Source organism: Tupaia chinensis, unplaced genomic scaffold, assembly GCF_000334495.1.
Source record: "Tupaia chinensis unplaced genomic scaffold, TupChi_1.0 Scaffold000056_1, whole genome shotgun sequence".
Taxonomy (NCBI): Eukaryota; Metazoa; Chordata; class Mammalia; order Scandentia; family Tupaiidae; genus Tupaia; species Tupaia belangeri.
This window is the reverse complement of record NW_006159514.1, coordinates 1,407,595-1,427,734: the sequence shown is the minus strand read 5'-3', so window position 1 is coordinate 1,427,734 and position 20,140 is coordinate 1,407,595. Positions and strand designations below refer to the sequence as shown.

Genomic DNA, 20,140 nt, shown 5'->3' with positions numbered 1-20,140 from the left:
ATTTAAGTCACCGGGTCCAGGACTCGAACCGCAGTCGACTACGCGGGAGTCCAGCGACATCGCCATTACACTAACTGCTGGTCCCTACTTTTTCTTTTTTCAAGAGAGATTTTTGCTATAGCACACATATGTTTGCCAGAGAGACAGAGACAGAAAACAAGAAATCACCCCCAGTCCCCGGTTGAAGGAGGGATGGCCATGCCACAATCTCTTCTCATCCAGTCTTCTCTCGAGATTTTGGGCATGCACACACATGTGCCCAGTGTAAATTTTAAGCCTGCCAGGTCTGGAACTCGAACTGTAGTCAGCTACATGGAAGTTCAGCAACGTAAACATTATGCAATCTGCTAGTCCCTTTGAAAGTTCATTTCTTTCTTTCATGAAGGAGAGAGAGACATGACAGACATGCTACAACCCTCCCCTCCAGTCTCCCTGCCCCTAGGATCACACAGGTGGGTGTGGCATGTTCAGTAGACCTGGTGTCCAAACCAGGGCCCCCATATAGGTCCCGCATTACTCAGCAGAACACTACTGCCTGTATCACTGTGGCTGGGTCATTAAGATGCCCCCTTTCTGAGTTTCTGTAGGTTTATGGAGACCCAAAATAGCACATTATAGAAGTTCCCACATAAGCTTGGGGAAATGCCTGAAGGCAGGTTTTGCTGGGTACTGTCAGAAATACTTTTTTAAAATAAGAAACTGACAAGAGATAAGTAATTTTCTACAGATTTATAACACAAAACTCTCTCATTTGGCTGTGGCATATAATCAATTTTTTTTTTCATATCTGGGCTAACAATATCTACAAAATGGAACAGACTCTACCTTCACTTGAGTGTGAGGATGAAATAAGTGACTCTTTAAGGCAGTTTTAACTGTAAAAAGATTAAAAGGCAGAAAGGCCACGTTCAAGCTTTTATGTAGACCAGTTACAACCACCAAAGTATGAAGGCTTCCAATGTATAATCAACAACTGAAGCCTCATTCATATACCTTTTGAGTTTCTTCCTAATATAATAATCAAAGAGAGTTTTTAAAGCTAATTATTTCCTCTTGCAGATTAGCATACCTTTTGTAAAGAAATACGCTCTGGTACCATCTCCTCGAACATAAAAATTTTCGGATAAACAATGCCCTAAAAAATAATTGTGAAAAGAGAAACTTAATATTCCTTAAAAAGACAAATTGGCTTTCTGTGCAGATAGCAGACCCGCAAGCATGGTGAACGTCCCTAAAACTCGCCAGGTCTTCTGTAAGAACTGTGGCAAGCACCAACCTCACAAAGTGACACAGTACAAAAAGGGCAAGGATTCTCTGTATGCTTAGGGGAAGCGGTGTTATGACAGGAAGTAGAGTGGCTACGGTGGACAGACTAAGCCTATTTTCCAGAAAAAGGCAAAGACTACAAAGAAGATTGTGCTGAGGCCCAACTACAGATCTAAGAGGATGCTGGCTATTAAGAGATGTAAGCATTTTGAACTGGGAGGAGATAAGAGAAAGGTCAAGTGATCCAGTTCTAAGCCTCATCTTTTCTACTATGAAGACAATAAAATCTTGAGGTATATGTTCACCTCATTTGATTACAGCTGGTCTATTTGTGAGGGAATAAACTAATCAATAAAATCCCCCTTTTGAGGAAATTTGATTCATGGTAAAAAAAAAAAGACAAAATAAACAATTCACCATGAAATATAAGTAAGAAATTCTTTTAAAACACATACAACTCCAAACTGAATATATTATTACCCTTTTTAAAACGAAGCTGAGTCTTATCATATCTTCCATAGTCCCGAAATAACAGCATTCCACCAGGTCTCAGTAACTTGGACAGCCGGTTTATAACACCTTGCATCCTGTGAAAACAAGTACGATACCTTGTATGAGGAAATCTGTGTTTTAGATGCCAGATTTAACCTCCTTGGAGACAAAATAAGGAAAGCTTGAGAAGGCCAGAGAACATATCTAAACCACAAATGTAAGAGCAACAAAAACAAAAGTTTTGTCAAGGGGTAAAAAGGACACTAAACTAAATGACCACATTCCAAAGACCTAAGAAATCACCCAAATGATTAGAGTGGTAACTTCACAGAGCTTGATATGATGCCAAAGCAGAACTGTAAAACCAAAGACATTTCCTCATATTTACAGCAAATTTAAGTAGTTCTGGGTAGACAAAATCTGCAGGCACTTCATTTTCTTTACAGTATAAAAAGTATATCAGAGCCATCCCAAACTGTACATATCTAAGCAGGAATCATCTTTCCTCCCAAACCAGCTCATTCTTCTCAGTTCTTTATTAAGTTCAAAGGTATCACCATTCATCTCATGAGAGAGAGACTGCTTATTTTTTTCTTTTCTTTGTGGTCCTCAGATCCTGTCTTCATTTTTTCCTTTGTTTTAAATGGCATCTTTGATATCTTCTGTTTTGTTTCCCATTTGTACTCCCTTAGTGCAAACACCTATCTCCATAAGCCTGGAAACAGAACTACTTTCCAACATGCTTTATTATTTTCCCTCTCAATTCTTCCTGCACATTACTGATGAGTTACTCTACATTAAAATGATGGTTTTGACAAATCATCCCTTGATCAAAAGCTTTCGTGATAATTTGAATCCATAGGTAAAATTTAATTTCTTAGTTAAGTATATTAAGATCTCCTACTGCTGGCTCCAGTGAATCTTTCCAGCATCTTTCCCACTGTTTCCTGTCTGAAGCATCTCCTCTAGCCAAACCCTTAGATGCTCCTCTCTGAGCAGACTATACTTTTACTCCTGTGGTTTCCCCTCAAAGAATTTACTCCTCCTTATTCTCTGCCAATTCAAATTTTATTGACATGCTAAGCCCCAGCTCTTACTGGGAAGCTTTTGGTTTCTTCCTTTTATTATTTATTCTACTCATCTGTCTTCCAATAAAATCCAACCTCTTGATTTAGCATTTTTGGTTAAGTGTCCATGGTCTTCATATCTATTTTTATGGGTTAGGGATGACAAAGATTTCAGATCTTGGATCAATGCTGACTGTCACTAGTTGCCTACAAACCTCACTTGAAGACATGGGGAACTCACTAGAAAAGACAGAGTACAGAATCATTATCAATGTCTGCCACTGGCAGCCGTAAGCCGTAGCCCATGTGCTAAGTCCTCACTGGGCCTGCTTTATTCAAGCTAGTTAAAGCTGCTAAGGTTTTAATATTTTAAAACTGATTTAGAGGAGTTTAGATCAGGTAACATGTGACTTTTTTCTAATGAAAACACTGTTCAATACAACAGTGGGTGAAAGCCAGATTATGCATGTTATCAAGGAAGTAGATAATGAAAAAATGAAGACAATTATGAAAGCAAGAGAGAAATATGACAGAGGTAGCATGATGAGGTATAAAAGCTCTTCTAAAAAACTGGAAGATAAGTACATGAAAGGGAAAACAAAAAGTATTTTTCCTTATTTATTTTATTACAGGTTATTTTCATACTATGTTTATAGTCTTAGGGTTTGGCAAGGAAAGAAATACTCAACTTCAGGATAAATGTTTTACACACAAAATCTTTTTATATAATTACTAGAAAACAAACATAAAACTAAAATGCAGAAAAATAAACAACCAATTTAAAATGTAGTTACCTCGGGACTAGCAGTTGTCATAATGGTTATGTAGTTGGACTCCCATGCAGTCAACTGCGGTTCGAGTCCTAGACCCAGTGACTTAAACTCACACCAGGCATGTGTGCATGTTCCCAAAATCCAGAGAGGAGAATGGAGGAGAAGGCATTGTGGTGTGGCCATTCCCCTGGGGGGGCGACTTCTTGCTTTCTGTCTCTCTGTCTGTCTGAGGAGCTCACATGTCCTAGAGCAAAAACCTCTAAAAAAAAAAATGTAGTTACCTTCTACAAGTCCTTTCCTCCCAAGTAAGTATCCTTTCATGTCTGAGGTTGAAGATAAAGGCAAGGAACAAGGAACTGCTTTTCTTTTCTAGTTTTTAATTTTTGCCATAAAGAGTGTGTGCTTCTGGAGAGATACAGAGAGACAGAGCATAGGAAAATGAGAAATCAATCCCCAAGGAGGATGGCCATGCCACAATCCCTTCTCCTCCATTCTTCTCTTGAAATTTTGGGCACACATGCACAAGTGCCCCATCTGTGTATCTTTCTTTTTCTTTTTAATTTTTAATTTAATTTAATTTTTTTATAGGGCACATGTGCTTGCCAGAAAGACAGAGACAGAGAGGCAGAAAGCAAAAAATCACCCCCTGGGGGGATGACCACACCACAATCCATTCTCCTCCATTCTCCTCTTGGGATCTTGGCCACACACGCACACGCGCCTGGCGTGAGTTTAAGCCACTGGGTCCAGGACTCAAACCTCAGTTGGCCACATGGGAGTCCAGCGAGGTAGCCATTACGCCAACTTTTCTTTATCCTACATGGGCGGGCCGTCTCTGCTGTTCTCACCTATCTTTGTATGGAGGAGGAGGGAAAAGAAGAGATAAAAAATGACTGTCTTCTCTATGCTTGGATCCGTAGTATCTTCTACTTTCTTTTATTTCAGTTACGAGAAGGACAGTTAGCTCTTCTTTTGTAGTCTCCTACAATTAATTCTCATTTAAACTGGAACCCCCAGACACAAGGTCTACCAGAATTGCCTGCTGTGCCTTTGTGCCTGAATTTTCCAAGCTGCCAAGCCACTTTTCTAGAATTTTCCTGGGGCTGAACCAACTACCACAGTAATAACTGACCCTAAAGAAACTGCCTTGTCTTTTCACTTACTATTTCTGCCCTCCACCCCTGCCTGCTATTCATTCACCATATTTTCAGATAATTTCCACAAAGGTAAGAAAATAGCTGCTGACACGATACATCTGAATTTATTTCATAATAAAGTATAATGCCATACTGTACTATAAAAGCAATCTTCCCAAGGCATCTGCTTCCCCTTCTCTTTAACATTCAATTCAAATCATGAGAAAAAACATTATCCAAACTAATTTCAAATAGTCTTTTTGTGGTTTTTATTTAGAATGTCAGTGTTTCCTGATATGGATGTCAAATAGGAAATCTTGTTCTTTATCCACCTACTCTATCCTTTTATCTGTTATGTAAGGAACCAAAATACATAGATGACATCTTTCTACTAGTCCCTGAACAATGCCAATGGTCTAAACAGAAAGAAATAGGTTATACAAACTAGGAGGAAAACGTAGCTTCATGGAACATGATATATCTCACCAGATATAAATGTATCTTCCCTTTGGATTTATTTGGAAATCTAATTTGTTCTATAAGTAATCGAAGTGCTCATCTCTGAATGGGAAGTAAAAAGACTGTCAAGTCCTAGTGTCCTCGTAATTGCAAAGAATGAAACACATGGTACCTCAATTTCTGTGGAGAAGGGTCACACTCATCAAAGCAAACCTGGCTGATGCCAAGTCTGTATGTCCTACTGGGGATTGTGAAAACCTAATTTAAAAAAGCCTACAAAAGCATAAGCCCTGACATTTAACACACACACGCTTTAATACAGAGAAGGTGGCAGGATTTTAAGAAAGATGCTCATTTTAATTGCTGGTAATATCTCTTTCTATTTTCTCTCTGGAGAAAGAAGATATGTTATAGTTTTAAAACATTGTGCAAACATAAAAATCTAAGTTATAAATACTTAAATGATGGCACCAGGCCAACCTTGTATCATAAAGGTCTGAAGATAATCTGGCAAATTTGGGGTAACCCCTAATTCCCTAGTGGGCTTCATTTAAATAAAAAATTTAAAGCCCATCAATAGACCTGTGTGATGCCAAACAGATCTGCAGTCCACCTTTTTAGGAACATTCTGGAAGATGCTAAATCAAAGATGTTTGTTTCTGATCACCAAGTACAATTTCCCTCTTGGGAGTCTATTAGGCTGTTCTGAATTTATAATTTCCTTGAAGACTGTCACTTTTAATAGGTATGTGTCTTGGTTGAATATGCTCACTTCATTCTGACAGTGACAGAAAGCTCACTAATGAAGCAGTTTGACCAGCTCCTCTCTCAAAGTCTGGAGAAAGGAAAAGCTGTACTTAAAAGGCTGCACATTATATATAATGTAGTTTGCTAAATAATAAATTCAAGAATTGTCATTTTTTGCTTTGATAATTCAGAAACCCATGAATGAGGTAGAAGCTTCACACATTTGCTTTGCCCTTTCGTCTTCATTTACCTGTCAGGGTGAATAGCAGAGAGCACAAAGACAAGGAGAACAACATCCAGGATCCCATCTGGAAAAGGGTAGGGTGAACCTTCATCACACACATCATGAACAAAGGCGGAACACTGGCCTGCTCTGTAGGACGAGTGTGACTGTCATGATAAAGCAGTAAAGAGCAAAGAAAGCAGTCAGCAGACTTCCAGGATTTTTTAAAAATAAAAAAGTCCATTTTTTTAAACCTTTTCTTCCAAATGCCTTTCCTCTATAATTTGGATGTGCTTTATTTCTAACTCAGTATTGTTAGCTTATCTCGAGCTGCCCTAAAAAATTAAGCCTAGTACCTGGACTTGATAACAAATATTCTTTGCAATTTCGTTTTACGTTGCCAAGTGGAGGGCGGCAGGCTTTAGGAATCAGTAGGGGAGCTGGCTGGAGGCGTGGTGGTTAGGGGCGCTGGACTCCTATATGGCTGACCATGGTTTGAGTCCCAGACCTGGCGGCTTCCTTTCTCACTTTCCCTTTCTCTCTCTCTCTCACTCCTCCCTCTCTGATCAAATTAAAAATAAATAAAATAAAATAAAATAATTCTTTTTTTTTTTTTTTTAAAGGATGATGAGATCAAAAGAACTAATTGGGGAAACCAAAGAGAAATCTTTTTGAAGGGTACTTTGGTGCACTCACTAGCTCAAGCCTGGGATAAAGACAGAACCTGAGCACGACAGGGTTGTGCACTTATATATTGGGAGCTGCTTCTGTGAAGGCTTGAAAGGCTCACCATTCATCCAAGGGTCTGCAATAAACTAGATTGGTTAGAAGGCTCTCAGGGCAGGTGCTTCCTCCTTCTTTGTATTCTTCCTTGCTGTCTGAGCCTACCTCAGGGCTATGTACCTAACAGGTACTCAGTAACTACATGCTGTTGCATGAGAAGGCCTAGTACTTCACCAAGATTAGAAGAGGTTTCCCACAGCTTCAGCTTTCCACTGTATCATCAAAGGTAGATAACAGTGATGGTGGCACAACTCTGTACATACACTAAAAACCATAGTATTGTTTATTTTAAAATAGTGAATTTTATGGTATGTGACCTATATTCCAATAAAGCTGTTATTTTAACAACTTGTATTAGAGAGCTAGCCTGGAGGCTCATGGTTAGTCAGGATTCCACATGGGCTGATCAGGTCCGTTTGGTTTTGAATCCTGGTCCCTTTGGTTTCACAACAGGATCTTGTCAGAATGAAGAACTGGTGGAAAAGGACTGAGAAGTGACCAGGCCCTGTGGGGAGATTCTAGCTCTCTCTTATGTGTGCAGACATGCTCTCTATCATGAATAAAAATACACTAAAAAAATTTAAAAACTGCATTAGAGTAACACAATTTGTCTACAGAAAAGACACGAGAAGGATAAAAATACTAATATTAATTCACTCTAGAAAGTGTAATTGCAGGTCAATTTTATTTTCCCCTTTAGACTTTTTAGTATTTTAGAAAACATCTACACTAAATAATTAATACTCTTAACAGAAATTAGGTTTTTACTTAGTTTTTTTTTTTAACAAAAGGTAAACGTTTTTCATGATTTATGGCTTATTTCCTTTATTCATGATAAAGTACATGAGAGACAGAGAGAGAGAGACAGAGAGAGAAGCACCCTCTGTAGTGTCTAGTCACGCCATGATCCCCTTCCTCCAGCCCTCCAGTGCACCGGCATGTTCCAGGCTAACTGGGTCAGGGATCTGAACGTTGGTCACCACGTGGCCTCCGGTGCTCATACTTTGTCAAACAAATCTAGGCTCCCCGCTATTTTAATTTTAGTCCAGGACATTATAGATTTGCCTCATATGCCTTTTCAGATCTTTTTAACTTCAAAAATGTTACTTTAATGAATGTTTACTATGTGCCAGATTGTGTAGGACTATAGGATACAAATATGAATAAGGTCATCTTGCAGAAATAATTGAAAAATCCATTATTTTGGGGAGGGGGCAGAAACACATAAAATGTAAAAATTTTGCTTAATTTTAATTTGTCTCCTCTGAATTTAAACATGTTCTGTTTGGACCATGGTTTCATGAGCAGGCTGTATACTTTGAATTTTGTAGGTCAGTACCCTCCCTGGTCACTTGCTGTGTGCTGTTGGCCTTTCCAAGTGTACCAATCCTTTGAAGGTCTATCTTAAATTCCAAACAACTTCTCTTGTTTTTAGGATTCACAGGCAGTTGATGATATGATTTCTGGAAACCATTAATAGCTCAGTTAAAAATGGCCCCAGATAGCACTTGATCCAGAAACCCTTCAAAAGCACTTTACATTGACTATCTTTAAAAACAGTATAAGGCATACCTTTACTAGCTCCACCGCTCCAGAAGCAAAATCACAACAATAAAGAAAGGACTCTGGAAAGTTCCTATGGAAATTGAAGAAATATTTAAATTTAGAGCCCAGATATATTCAAACTAGAGAAGAAAATAGTCTGTAGGTCTGAGTTGTTAATAAATATTTCTTTAATAGAATTCTGGGTTGCACTTATCTTGTACAGTCTTCTTTCTTTTTTTTTTTTTTTTTTGAGAGATTTTCATTGTAGGGCGCGTGCGCTCGCCAGACAGACAGAGAGAGAGAGACATAGAAACAGAAAGCGAGAAATCACCCCCCAGGGGGGATGGTCACGCCGCAATCCCTTCTCCTCCATTCTCCTCTTGGGATCTTGGGCACGCACGCACACGCGCCCGGCGTGACTTTTAAGCCACCGGGTCCGGGACACGAACCGCGGTCGACTATGTGGGAGTCCAGCGACATAGCCATTACGCTAACTGCTGCTTCCCAATTCTTCTTTCTTCACACTGTTTTTGAACCAGCACTGTCTCAAACATGTATCATTAATTACAGGGTAATGTTCAAACTCCTATCTGATTTTAAGGTACTCCTTTACTAGGGCCTGTCTGCCTCATATCCCATCCTGCTCCCACATGGGAAACCTTCAAAGCCAAATGCCAGCATTCTCCAGCCTCCTCCTTTCTTCTCTGTCTCCTTCTTAGCTTGGTCAAGTCCTAACCTTCTCTAGGGCTTTTCAGATCCATATGTCCCTTGGTGCTTCATTCTTCTTCCTTTCTGGTACAATTCATTTAGCTCTAGGGCCTCTCATAGCGTCTCTGATGCCCTAATGGGGCAAAAATGCATATGATCTTTTTGTTGTTGTTATTGCTGTTTTAACTTGTCAGAGAGTGCGTGTGCTTGCCAGAGATAGAGAGGGAAAGTGAGAAAGCATTCCCTCACACAAACCACATGGGGATAGACATGTCAAAATCTTTTCTCCTTCACCTTACTCTCCTTTCTGGATTATTTGGTATATATGCACATGCACTCTGTGTATTTTTCAAACTATGGGATCTGGGTCTCAACCCATATAGTCAACCATGTGGGATCCAGCTGGCTTAACCACTCCACCACTGGCTGGCCCCATCTAATTTTTTTTTTTTTTACACAATTTATTTAGTTAATAATAGCTCTTTTCTTGTCAGTAGTACAATTCACTCCTCTCTCTCTCTTTTTTTAAGAATTATTGTATTTACCTTTGTTTATTTACATATTTTGACCAGAGAAGGACAGAGTGAGTGATAGAGAGAGACAGAGAGAGGGAAAGTGAGAAAGCAAGCCACCAGGTCCAGGACTCGAACTGTGGTCAGTCAGGTGGTAGTCCAGTGCCCTTAACCACCATACCACCTGCTGGCCCCCATTATTTTTTTTTTTAAGAATTACGTAATTTTATTTATTTAGTTTTTAGAATTTAATTATTATTTTCTAAATTTTGCTAAATAATAATTATTATTATTTTCTAAATTTTGCCAGGCATGTGCACTCATCAGAGAGAGGGAGAGAGAAAGCGAGAAAGCAAGCCACGAGGTCTGGGCATTGAACTGAGGCCAACCATGTGGGAGTCCAGCACCTTACTGATCATGCCACCTGTTGGTCCCCTATATAATTTTTAACAACATGTAAAGATGACTTCTAAAAATGAATAGGGCCAGTCAGCGACATGGTGGTTACGGTGGCTGGATCCCCACAGAGCCAACTGTGTGGTTCAAGTCCTGGACCAGAAGGCTTGAAAAAACATGCTGGGTGTGTGCATACATATCCAGAATGGCAGAAAGGGGACTGCAGCATGGCCATAACCCCCGGTGGGGGCTTTCTCACCTCTGTCTCTGGTGAGTGCATGCATTCTGTAGCATATTTTTAAAACTACATAAAACTCTGATATATGAATTTTTTGTTATTATTTTAAAGTATTGTCAAACATTTATTGAACCTCCTGTAGGTATCAAGCATTAGAATACAAAGTAGTAAATGAAATTATCTAATAAAATAGTAAGAATGTGAATTTTGGAGCCAAATAGACCAGTGTTTTAATCCTGGATTTGACACATAACTCTGTGAATTTAACTTCCCTAAGACTCAGTTACTTTATTTATAACATGTAAGTAGAGACAATTCAGTTTTGGGGGAAGCAGAGTATTTACCCATATAAAAATATTGACTAATTTTAACTGGCCTCCTGAACTTAAACACATTCTGTTCAGTCTTTATTTGAAATTCAGTAACAATAGCTGGAACACAGTTATTTGTGGGCAGGCATATACTCGGAATTCTGTGGGCCAGTATCCTTTCTAATCATTCTCTGCATGCTGATATCAAATCATCTTTGCATCACATTACACACACCATTTCTGAATCACAGAAAGAGGTCAGCCTGTCATAGAATAGTAACTGTAATTGGTTCTGGCTCTTGTGGATTTTATAGTTGAGTTGGGAACATGATTGGTTCTTAAACAACTTGTTTAGAGATGTTGAGAGGACTAGTACCCTGAAGGGTAAGTCTTAACAGTTTGAAGGAAAAGGGGGGGCTAGCAGATGGCATAGCGGTTATGTCACTGAACTCCCACATGGCTGACAGCAGTTTAAGTCCTGGACCTGGTGGCTTGAAAATCATGTCAGGCGCATGTGCATCTATGCCTGAGATACTGGGAGGGGAACTGAGGCGAAGCGACTGTGGCGTGGCTAACCCCCCTGGGGGGTGACTTCTCACTTTCTCTCTCACTGTTTTTCCCCCTACCCCCACAAGGCATACACACTAAGACAAAAACCTCTTTTTAAAATTTTTATTTTATTATTAATTAATTAATTTATTTATTTTTGCTACAGGGCATGTGCTCTCGCCAGAAAGACAGAGAGAAACAGAGAGACAGAAAGCAAGAAATCACCCCCCGGGGGGGATGGCCACGCTGCAATCCCTTCTCCATTCTCCTCTAGGGATCTTGGGCACGCACGCATACGCGCCCAGTGTGAGTTTAAGCCACGGGGTCCGGGACTTGAACCGCAGTTGACTACAAGGGAGTTCAGCAACACAGTCCTTACGCTAACTGCTGGTCCCAAGACAAAAACCTCTTTTAAAAAAAAAAAAAAAAAAGTTTGAAGGAAAAGGACAGCATTGCTAAGTGAGGAGAAAGCGAAATGGTATAAGGGTTTAAAGGTGGGAGTCACATGCCAGGGAAGAGAAGCAGAGCTGATCCTGAACCCAAACTGGTATATGGCAGGAAATGAAGTTACTTCCTTTGTTTCTTCCATGGGCAAGAGAAAGAGCAAAAGACACAGAAACAGCACCCACAAAACTCCCAGCTTCAGGTAACCCTGGATCATGAGCATGTATGCGCTCAGTGTACTCAGGAAGGTCTCCAGACACAAACGCAGAGCTTCCTTTGTGGGTCAGGCTCAGAGCATCACATTCTAGCATTGCACCACCGCCTGGCCCCTTTCTATCTTTTTTTTTTTTTTAAAGTTCACTTATTTACTTCTTCCATGAGTGAGAGAGATATGTGTCAGAATATGCATGCAAACCTAGAAGCATATAATTACGACTTTTAATTTGACTCAAGAGGCATTTCAAGCAAGGTGAGCTTCTAAATAAATATGTAATCCAAGCACAAATATGTGTTTAGCAAAATCTCGCTGAGGCTCAAATTATACTTTTAAAGGACACTTATTGATGAATACGAAGTTCACATATAATTCATTCATTCTATGGCACTAGAGGTTTATATTCAACCTAAGATTTGCACGAATAAGTTTAAAAATGATGAAAAGAACTCAGTTATGAAAAGTTAACCAGTACTGAATTGAAGTTAAATTTGCCCTGTTTGATCTTTTCTCACCTGTCTCATATAAAAATAGTACTTTATTTCAACATGTATCCTTGTTATTTCCTATGAAATCCATATCATTTTTGCTGGGTGATCGCATATGTTTGAAATGTTCTCAGTTACATCTCAGATGTTTATGGCACTATGTGGTGTATACTAAGGATGAGGGCTATGGAACCAGACTGCTTTAGGGTTTGATTCTTGGCTGTACCACTTAATTATGTGACCTTGGGATTGTTATCTAATCTTTTTAAAAATATTTCCCAATCTTTAAAATAGAGACAAATATGGCATCTGAGTAGTTATAAAGATTGACTGGGTTCATCATATAGGTAAACTTTCTAGAAAGGTACCTCAGAGAAAGCATCCAATAAATGTTAGTCATTGTTATCGTTAGTGTTGCTATTAATGTTATTAAAAGAGATCTGTCTTTGCCTTCCAGGAATTTACAAACTAACATTGTCCTCTAAAAACTTCTATATAACTCAAATTTTTTTCTGGACATGCATACATCTAGCTCATTATGAAAGGTCTGCAGTGTACCTTTGGACAGTAGTTACTGAATACCCATAAGTATTCAGTATAGTCTAGGAACTAAAGGAAAGTATGTGCCATTTGCCATGTGTCCTAGCAGGGTGGCAGCATGACCTCTGAGACTGAATTCCCACTGCGTCAGCAGCCCAAGTTGAAGTCTTGTGACCACTCAATGACTTTCCAGAGCCTTTCTATAAAATCAGCTGACTGCCTTGGCCCTTCTCCCAGCAAGCTGGGTATAAATATCACTACTACCACTACACCACCAAGCACTCTCTTGGCAGGAGGTTTAAGAATTAAATGATCCTTGGAGAATGATACAACCCCTCCATGCTAGAGGTCTAATTATGGTAAAATATTCTGAAAATGTAAAACATTAATCCTAGACTCGCCAAAAGTAATAAAACATAATTTCTTAAGTGGAAGAAATGTCTAATCCTCCCTTTGGAAGGCTAATCACTGGTTGCTTTTTAAAGATGAATTAATTATCTCAGGTTATTGAGCTACTGTGGTTTCTAAAGCTTGGGTATGAGGTAAAGAAAGACACAGCCAAAAGGGGTCAAGAGTGTGCAATTGTTAGATGGAGGGATGTAGAGAGGGAGAAAATACAGCTACCAAGTGGGGAATCAGATATTAATCAGTCAATATACATTGAGTTCTATCTATATTGAACTGTAAGGTGATTTGGGATATCAGATTAGGATAGAATGTGCTCTCTACCTCAAGGAAATACAAAGTGTTTGGAGAAACATGCACAAAGAAGTGTGCTAAATAGTACCTTGCAATCAGTCATAAAGTAACACATTATCCACCGCCAATGTAGTTTATTTATGGGTGTTACAAGGTCACTGGGGCAAAGGAAAGGAATCCGGTTATGTGGTATAAGGAAACAGGAAATTTCATCAAAGATAATAAATACAAAAAGAGAAAAGACTATCTAGAACTGTAAATATACCAGCTTCATCTGTGCCTGGCTACTTAGCTAGTCTTTACCAGTCCTTACATGATATTAGGAAATTACTTACTATTCATTATTTAGGTTTATAAGAGCATTTAAGAATATCTCAGTTTTGTTTGTTTGTTTGTTTTTGACATAGATCCTGAACAAAGATAATGGGTCATAATTTTGGCATTATGTTAATACTTGTTGAATGGGGGCCAGCAGATGGCATAATGGCTATGTCACTAGACTCCCATGGAGTGGACTGCAGTTTGACTCCTGGGCCCTGTGGCTTAAACTCATGTTGAGCACATGTGCATGAGTGCCCAAGATCCCAAGAGGAGAATGAAGGAGAAGGGATTGTGGTGTGGCCATCCCCCTGGGGGATGATTTCTCACTTTCTGTCTCTCTGTCTCTCTCTGTCTTTCTGGTGAGTGCATGCGCCCTATAGCAAAAACCTCTAAAAAAACAAACAAAAACAAAATTTGTTAAATAAAATGGTAGGTATATGAAAATTCACTGTACTACTTTCTGCTTTTCCAAATGTACAAAAAAAAAAAAAAAAGTTTGAAGGAAAAGGACAGCATTGCTAAGTGAGGAGAAAGCGAAATGGTATAAGGGTTTAAAGGTGGGAGTCACATGCCAGGGAAGAGAAGCAGAGCTGATCCTGAACCCAAACTGGTATATGGCAGGAAATGAAGTTACTTCCTTTGTTTCTTCCATGGGCAAGAGAAAGAGCAAAAGACACAGAAACAGCACCCACAAAACTCCCAGCTTCAGGTAACCCTGGATCATGAGCATGTATGCGCTCAGTGTACTCAGGAAGGTCTCCAGACACAAACGCAGAGCTTCCTTTGTGGGTCAGGCTCAGAGCATCACATTCTAGCATTGCACCACCGCCTGGCCCCTTTCTATCTTTTTTTTTTTTTTTTTAAGTTCACTTATTTACTTCTTCCATGAGTGAGAGAGATATGTGTCAGAATATGCATGCAAACCTAGAAGCATATAATTACGACTTTTAATTTGACTCAAGAGGCATTTCAAGCAAGGTGAGCTTCTAAATAAATATGTAATCCAAGCACAAATATGTGTTTAGCAAAATCTCGCTGAGGCTCAAATTATACTTTTAAAGGACACTTATTGATGAATACGAAGTTCACATATAATTCATTCATTCTATGGCACTAGAGGTTTATATTCAACCTAAGATTTGCACGAATAAGTTTAAAAATGATGAAAAGAACTCAGTTATGAAAAGTTAACCAGTACTGAATTGAAGTTAAATTTGCCCTGTTTGATCTTTTCTCACCTGTCTCATATAAAAATAGTACTTTATTTCAACATGTATCCTTGTTATTTCCTATGAAATCCATATCATTTTTGCTGGGTGATCGCATATGTTTGAAATGTTCTCAGTTACATCTCAGATGTTTATGGCACTATGTGGTGTATACTAAGGATGAGGGCTATGGAACCAGACTGCTTTAGGGTTTGATTCTTGGCTGTACCACTTAATTATGTGACCTTGGGATTGTTATCTAATCTTTTTAAAAATATTTCCCAATCTTTAAAATAGAGACAAATATGGCATCTGAGTAGTTATAAAGATTGACTGGGTTCATCATATAGGTAAACTTTCTAGAAAGGTACCTCAGAGAAAGCATCCAATAAATGTTAGTCATTGTTATCGTTAGTGTTGCTATTAATGTTATTAAAAGAGATCTGTCTTTGCCTTCCAGGAATTTACAAACTAACATTGTCCTCTAAAAACTTCTATATAACTCAAATTTTTTTCTGGACATGCATACATCTAGCTCATTATGAAAGGTCTGCAGTGTACCTTTGGACAGTAGTTACTGAATACCCATAAGTATTCAGTATAGTCTAGGAACTAAAGGAAAGTATGTGCCATTTGCCATGTGTCCTAGCAGGGTGGCAGCATGACCTCTGAGACTGAATTCCCACTGCGTCAGCAGCCCAAGTTGAAGTCTTGTGACCACTCAATGACTTTCCAGAGCCTTTCTATAAAATCAGCTGACTGCCTTGGCCCTTCTCCCAGCAAGCTGGGTATAAATATCACTACTACCACTACACCACCAAGCACTCTCTTGGCAGGAGGTTTAAGAATTAAATGATCCTTGGAGAATGATACAACCCCTCCATGCTAGAGGTCTAATTATGGTAAAATATTCTGAAAATGTAAAACATTAATCCTAGACTCGCCAAAAGTAATAAAACATAATTTCTTAAGTGGAAGAAATGTCTAATCCTCCCTTTGGAAGGCTAATCACTGGTTGCTTTTTAAAGATGAATTAATTATCTCAGGTTATTGAGCTACTGTGGTTTCTAAAGCTTGGGTATGAGGTAAAGAAAGACACAGCCAAAAGGGGTCAAGAGTGTGCAATTGTTAGATGGAGGGATGTAGAGAGGGAGAAAATACAGCTACCAAGTGGGGAATCAGATATTAATCAGTCAATATACATTGAGTTCTATCTATATTGAACTGTAAGGTGATTTGGGATATCAGATTAGGATAGAATGTGCTCTCTACCTCAAGGAAATACAAAGTGTTTGGAGAAACATGCACAAAGAAGTGTGCTAAATAGTACCTTGCAATCAGTCATAAAGTAACACATTATCCACCGCCAATGTAGTTTATTTATGGGTGTTACAAGGTCACTGGGGCAAAGGAAAGGAATCCGGTTATGTGGTATAAGGAAACAGGAAATTTCATCAAAGATAATAAATACAAAAAGAGAAAAGACTATCTAGAACTGTAAATATACCAGCTTCATCTGTGCCTGGCTACTTAGCTAGTCTTTACCAGTCCTTACATGATATTAGGAAATTACTTACTATTCATTATTTAGGTTTATAAGAGCATTTAAGAATATCTCAGTTTTGTTTGTTTGTTTGTTTTTGACATAGATCCTGAACAAAGATAATGGGTCATAATTTTGGCATTATGTTAATACTTGTTGAATGGGGGCCAGCAGATGGCATAATGGCTATGTCACTAGACTCCCATGGAGTGGACTGCAGTTTGACTCCTGGGCCCTGTGGCTTAAACTCATGTTGAGCACATGTGCATGAGTGCCCAAGATCCCAAGAGGAGAATGAAGGAGAAGGGATTGTGGTGTGGCCATCCCCCTGGGGGATGATTTCTCACTTTCTGTCTCTCTGTCTCTCTCTGTCTTTCTGGTGAGTGCATGCGCCCTATAGCAAAAACCTCTAAAAAAACAAACAAAAACAAAATTTGTTAAATAAAATGGTAGGTATATGAAAATTCACTGTACTACTTTCTGCTTTTCCAAATGTACTTACATTTTCATAATGAAAAGTTTAAAGTTCACATTGTTAAATTAAAAAATATATATGGAGATAAGGTGGAAGGAATTAAAATAGTAATTCCACCAGTGATTATGTTAGAATGATGAATATGATAAGTAATCCCCCTCTCTTTCTTCTAATGGAAATGGTCTATAACATGTCTATGTTGATTTAATAATTAAAAAATAATGTGGGGTCAGCAGGTGGTATTGTGGTTAAGGAGCTGGACTCTCACATGGCTGACAATGGTTTGAATCTAGGACCTACTGGCTTGAAAATCATGCTGGGCCCATGTGCATGTGTGCCCAAAATCCAGGATGAGAATGGAGGAGAAGGGATTGTGGCCATTTCCCCTCTGGGATGATTTCTCACTTTACCTCTCACTGTCACATCACTTTTGGAGAGTGTATGTACCCTGTGACAAAATCCTAAAAAAAAAAAAAAAAAAAAAGGTGAAAACTAGTGTATAAACTTAAAAAAGAAATAAAACTAGAAGTTGACAGGCCAGCCATAGTAGAGGTATCTGAAGAGTTTGTCAAGGTGTTCCTTCTTAATTACAAACACACTAGAACATACAGGTGGATAGGAAGGGTGTGTCAGGGAACATTGCTGTCCTTATTGCCTACTTCTGTTATTTTGAGTGTTAGCATTAGCTACTACTACCTCCAAAGAGTTTCAAGCCTAGGCACAAGGATGTGACATGTGAAGGTCTTATATTGGGTATTGCTCCAGAAGTGACAACAAAATAAAATGAAGACTGTAATGTAAGCTTTAATCTCAATTCTCTGTGAGTAAAATGACATCTGAATACCCGGAAAGAGCAAATGATCTCTGAAGTTTAGCAATGGACAGCTTAGTCAAAGGATGAAATCTCTTACTTTTTAAAATCCTTGAAGCCACATAAATACAAGCTTAAAAATTACTTAAAATCCATGCTGGATAACACATGACTGTGAAACATTTATTTTCAGAGTAATTCCCAGTTCCTGTGAAATTAGACATTAAGACTAAGACACTTCTTTGGAAATTTGTTTTAGTTATTGCTTATATGAGAATTAAGAATACTACAGGAATTTTCCCAGAATTTTTCAAAATCCCATAAACACATAAAGTTCTGTAGGAGAAAACTCTAAAACTCACTTCAGGGTGTTCAGAATTGGAAAAACGCTATTTCCAGCACCACAGCCAACCTAAAATCAAAAGAATAAACAAATATCATGAAGGCAAGATTAAGTTTTCCTCACCAATGTAAAATTTTCTTATGAAAAATTAAATTATTGGATCTCTGAGTATGATAGTTTCCTAAACTCAAAAGGAATGAAATAAATTACAAAAATATGACTGAGAAATTTGAGTTTTCTAAGCTCAGAAGCAAGGAAATAAATCACAAGAATAACTGAGAAATTTGACTATTTTTTAACAATTTTACAAATCTAAACCCAAAATAAGCCAAATTAAAAGGTAATCAACATACTGTGGAAAAACATTACAATAAATATGATAAAGGGCAAGGCTCATTAAAAAACAAAAACAAAACAAAACAAACTAGATGGAAGCCAGCAGGTGGCATGGAGGTGCTGGATCCCACACAGTCAACTACATGGTTCAAGTCCCAGACCCGACAGCCTGAAAATCACATTGGTATGCATGTGTGCCTAAAATCCTGAGAGGACTGGAGAAAAGGGCACTGTGGCAATCCCCTGGCGGCGGTGTGTGTGTGTGTGTGTGTGTGTGTGTGTGTGTGTGTGATTTCTCACTTTCTCTCTGGTGAGTATATCTGCTGTATAGAAAACAAAACAAAAAACAAACCTAGATAAAGGAGCAAAGTACATAAGTGGACAGAATAAACAAGTGCAAATGGCTTCTAAGTATTTGAAAAACAATGTGACCTATTTTCAGTAATAAAAAATTGTAAATTAAAACAAAGTGGAATTTTTGTCTAAGAATGTGAAAAACACTTTAGAAGGAAATGCAGTTAAAGTCTACACTCCAAAATGTATACTGCAGAAAACCTGAAAAAAAAATGTAAATCCCCAGTAGAGTGAAAATTATAGTACTCCACATAGTAAAATGTTTTACAGCCATGACAATGTTTCCAGGGAATTTTTTAAATTATGGAAAATGTTTATGATATAAAGTTATATAAAAACAAAACTCCAAAATAAATGTACAGTATAAAGGAGAAAAAAGACAGTAAATTGTTGACAATGGGGGGCCGGCAGGTGGAATGGCAGCTAAGAGTGTGTGTCTCCCACATGGCTGACCGAGGTTCGAGTCCCGGACCTGGTGGCTTGCTTTCTCACTTTCCCTCCCTCTCTCTCTCTCTCTGTCCCTCTCTGGTCAAATTAAAACAAACAAATAAATAAATAAATAATAAATGAAAGTTAAAAATAAAATAATTTTTAAAAATGTTGACAATGGTTAAAAACTTTCTGAGATTGTGGATAATTTGTTTCTCTTATTAGAATATTCTCTGTAGTCAATACATATTACCTTTATAAGCTGAAAGTTCAGGGTTTAGTTTTTTAAAAATATTATTTTATTTAACTTTATTTATTATTATCGTTTTCCAGTTTGATCAGAGAGAGACAGAGAAAGAGAGAGAGGGAAAGTGAGAAAGGAAACCACCAGGTCCAGGACTTGAACCGCAGTCGGCCATGTGGGAGTCCAGCACCTTTACCACCATGCCACCTGCCAGCTCCCAGGGTTTAGTTTTAACAATACTAAACCAAAGTCTACAACCAGAATATAGCAAATGATATGTCTCATTTATTTCTATTTTACCTTAAAAAAAGTAATAACAGAGAGAGTAAAAATTAAGACCAAAACTTTATTAGTATTTAAAATTGCCCTCAAGTTAAAAATGAAAAGATAGCTTTTTAAAAAGATGTATTTATTTATTTAATTCCATTTGTTATTATTACTATTATTTTTTTAAATTTGACCAGAAAGAGAGAGAGAAAGAAAGAA

General features: G+C 38.2%; 1 protein-coding gene across 3 annotated transcripts in view; it reads right to left on the bottom strand.

Annotated features, from left to right (window-relative positions):
- METTL8 (methyltransferase 8, tRNA N3-cytidine) overlaps nucleotides 1-20,140 on the bottom strand; it is a 135,141-nt gene that overhangs the window by 25,721 nt on the left and 89,280 nt on the right. For 2 of the 3 annotated variants that reach the window (XM_014592095.2, XM_014592089.2), the window contains exons 6-10: nucleotides 18,311-18,360; nucleotides 8,519-8,582; nucleotides 6,191-6,330; nucleotides 1,747-1,853; nucleotides 1,070-1,135 (exon numbers count right to left, since the gene is read on the bottom strand). In XM_014592095.2, coding sequence (XP_014447581.1) covers nucleotides 1,070-1,135; nucleotides 1,747-1,853; nucleotides 6,191-6,330; nucleotides 8,519-8,582; nucleotides 18,311-18,360 — 427 coding nt within the window. The remainder of the gene's footprint in view (nucleotides 1-1,069; nucleotides 1,136-1,746; nucleotides 1,854-6,190; nucleotides 6,331-8,518; nucleotides 8,583-18,310; nucleotides 18,361-20,140) is intronic. The other variant, XM_014592097.2, reaches the window with a different exon arrangement.